A 2,277-nucleotide genomic window follows, 5' to 3' on the forward strand; every position below is an offset into this window, starting at 1 on the left:
ACCTAGTAGTTGCCCTTGTTCCAATGACCACTACGTCTACCGTTATAGATCCCCTCAATTATTGCTCATAAAAAGCCCCCAAAAATAATAGCACATGTACTAATAGCCGATCACACATGTACTAATAATTGATCATTTTTTTAGCTCTTGGTTACTAATTGGTCCATTTGTACAAAAAGTACTTTTTTTTTGTGAGTGACTATTGCGGGTGAACATAACGGGTTCTAGGTGAATGTTTTAAAGTAACACTTTTAGACCACTTCACACTTTACGAGTTCTACATAGATCTATGTAAATGCATAAAAGCCAAAAAGTTATTTTACACTGTTCACTCACCTACGAAGGTTCACCAAAAAAATTGACAAATTTTGACATATGAATTAAGAATTCTAGGTACCAAAAGTTAGCTTGAGAAACTACTAGATTGTCTCCCTATACATAAACATAATATAATGAATAGATATTATTTTATGAATCAATTATATATTAGATCACTTAGATAATACAATGTGTTTGTTACATGCACTCTTCCCATCTTTATTTTTACATCTCACAAGTGAACACAAAAAGACAAGTATAATAAATAATAATCAATAATAATAATAATTAAGAAATGTGAATGAACACATGCACTCTTCCCATCTTTATTTTTACATCCAGCAAGTGGACACAAGAGGACAAATATAATATATAAAAATAAATAATAATAATAATTAAGAAATGTGAATCACGCAGCTTCATCCGATGGCTAACGCACGTCCTAGGGAATAGAGCCATCATATTTTATTTTAAAATACGGTACATACTCATGACTAATTGGTTATTTTATTAGATTTATATCCAAAGGGACCCATTTAAACAATTTCCTCCTTTTTTCATACGAATATTCCTTTTTAATTTCACTCCGGATCGTTGTAATCAATGTTTTAACATTTCCTTTGTGGAATTTCTGGTGTAATTTTCATCTTTGTTCAACATATAACATTTTTCTTGATTCTTTTGACGAAAATCAAGTCTGTAATCATTTCAGTTCGACTCTACTATTACCTATTGACCTAATGATGATTAAATAAATTATGTCCAGTCTACTAATTTCAATGTACCGCAGATTGTTAGGAATTTCGCAGAAATTTTGCAGGAATCGCCCTACAATTTCTCAGATTGCAATTATTTAACACTGGCAGACCCCAATCCTCATACTGCGAAGTGCTGAGGCTCAAAATGATGGTAAGTTGGGATAGCATCATTGTCGAGCATTATGAGAGCTTAAATTCCTGTATAATTTCTGTTTGTTTGTTATTGTGAAGCCAATTGATATTTCAGTGGTTAAATTTGCAGAAGACTGTGGTGAAATTGTCATTGGAGGACGAGAAGAGCAAGAAAAGAGCGCTCAAGGCGGTTGCAGGTTTTGAAGGTATCAAATCTCTTCCTAATTTTTTCCATACCCTAATACGCCTTAAATTTATTTATTTTACCTGATCTGAATGATAATATAATTCGTAATGCAGGCGTGGAATCTGTGGCGGTGGACATGAAGGAAAAGAAAATAACTTTAATCGGGGAAGCTGATCCTGTGAATGTTACAGCAAAGTTAAAGAGGACATTTGGATACGCGGAAATGTTGAGCGTAGGGCCTGCCAAAGAGGAGAAAAAAGAGGCTCAGCCAAATCAGGAGCCAAAGAAAGAGGAGAAAAAACCAGATCCCGTCCCAACACGTGTGTATTTGTACACGCCGTTATACGAAGACGCTATTTTCAGTGATGAGAATCCCAATGCCTGCACAATTTCCTGAAATTTGTTATTTCTATTTTGGTAAGAGCTCAGATACCTCTAGGGTTTCTACGGATTCTTGAGACAAGCGATCTGTGTGGCTTTCAAACTTTTTGGGAAATAATACTAGTTAATATTATATTCTAAGTCTCACAATCCAAAATCTTTTAACCATAGGAAATTAAAGCGAGCAAAAGGAAATGTTCTTTATCATGTCTTTTCATCATCTTTTAAGCACATTTCAAAAGATATGATCCTTTAATTGATTATTTTAGTTGCAGTACAAAACCTTGGCGTGTACAGATTTTTTAACAAGGCAAATCTTCTTTTTTAAGAGATTATAAACATAAACTCTCGTCTTTTATGGTGTAGAGTGAAATGAAATGAATTTGTTTGCAACACTGTTATAAATGGTTTAATTTTAAAATTATCTTAATTTTTTTTATATAATATCTTTTATATTAAAAAATGGGTATGTTATGTCTTAATTTTGTACAAATTTAAGGT

The 2,277-nt window shown here is 32.8% G+C and overlaps 1 protein-coding gene across 2 annotated transcripts; it reads left to right on the forward strand.

The window, feature by feature from the left end:
• Window positions 1-929: 929 nt before the first annotated feature.
• LOC149571971 (heavy metal-associated isoprenylated plant protein 39-like) lies at window positions 930-1,920 on the forward strand. Of its 2 annotated transcripts, none has more exons than XM_089813358.1 (3): window positions 930-1,227; window positions 1,339-1,414; window positions 1,509-1,920. In XM_089813358.1, exons 1-3 carry the CDS (start codon window positions 1,222-1,224, stop codon window positions 1,790-1,792), a joined length of 366 nt encoding a protein of 121 aa, XP_089669484.1. In that variant the 5' UTR covers window positions 930-1,221; the 3' UTR covers window positions 1,793-1,920. The 2 variants fall into 2 exon arrangements, with proteins under 2 accessions (XP_089669484.1, XP_089669483.1); XM_089813357.1 differs by having other exon boundaries at window positions 1,000-1,227; window positions 1,324-1,414.
• The last annotated feature ends 357 nt before the right edge of the window (window positions 1,921-2,277 follow it).

This window comes from Cupressus sempervirens, chromosome 2 (assembly GCF_028749045.1).
Source record: "Cupressus sempervirens isolate cs-2001-9-10 chromosome 2, ASM2874904v1, whole genome shotgun sequence".
Taxonomy (NCBI): domain Eukaryota; kingdom Viridiplantae; phylum Streptophyta; class Pinopsida; order Cupressales; family Cupressaceae; genus Cupressus; species Cupressus sempervirens.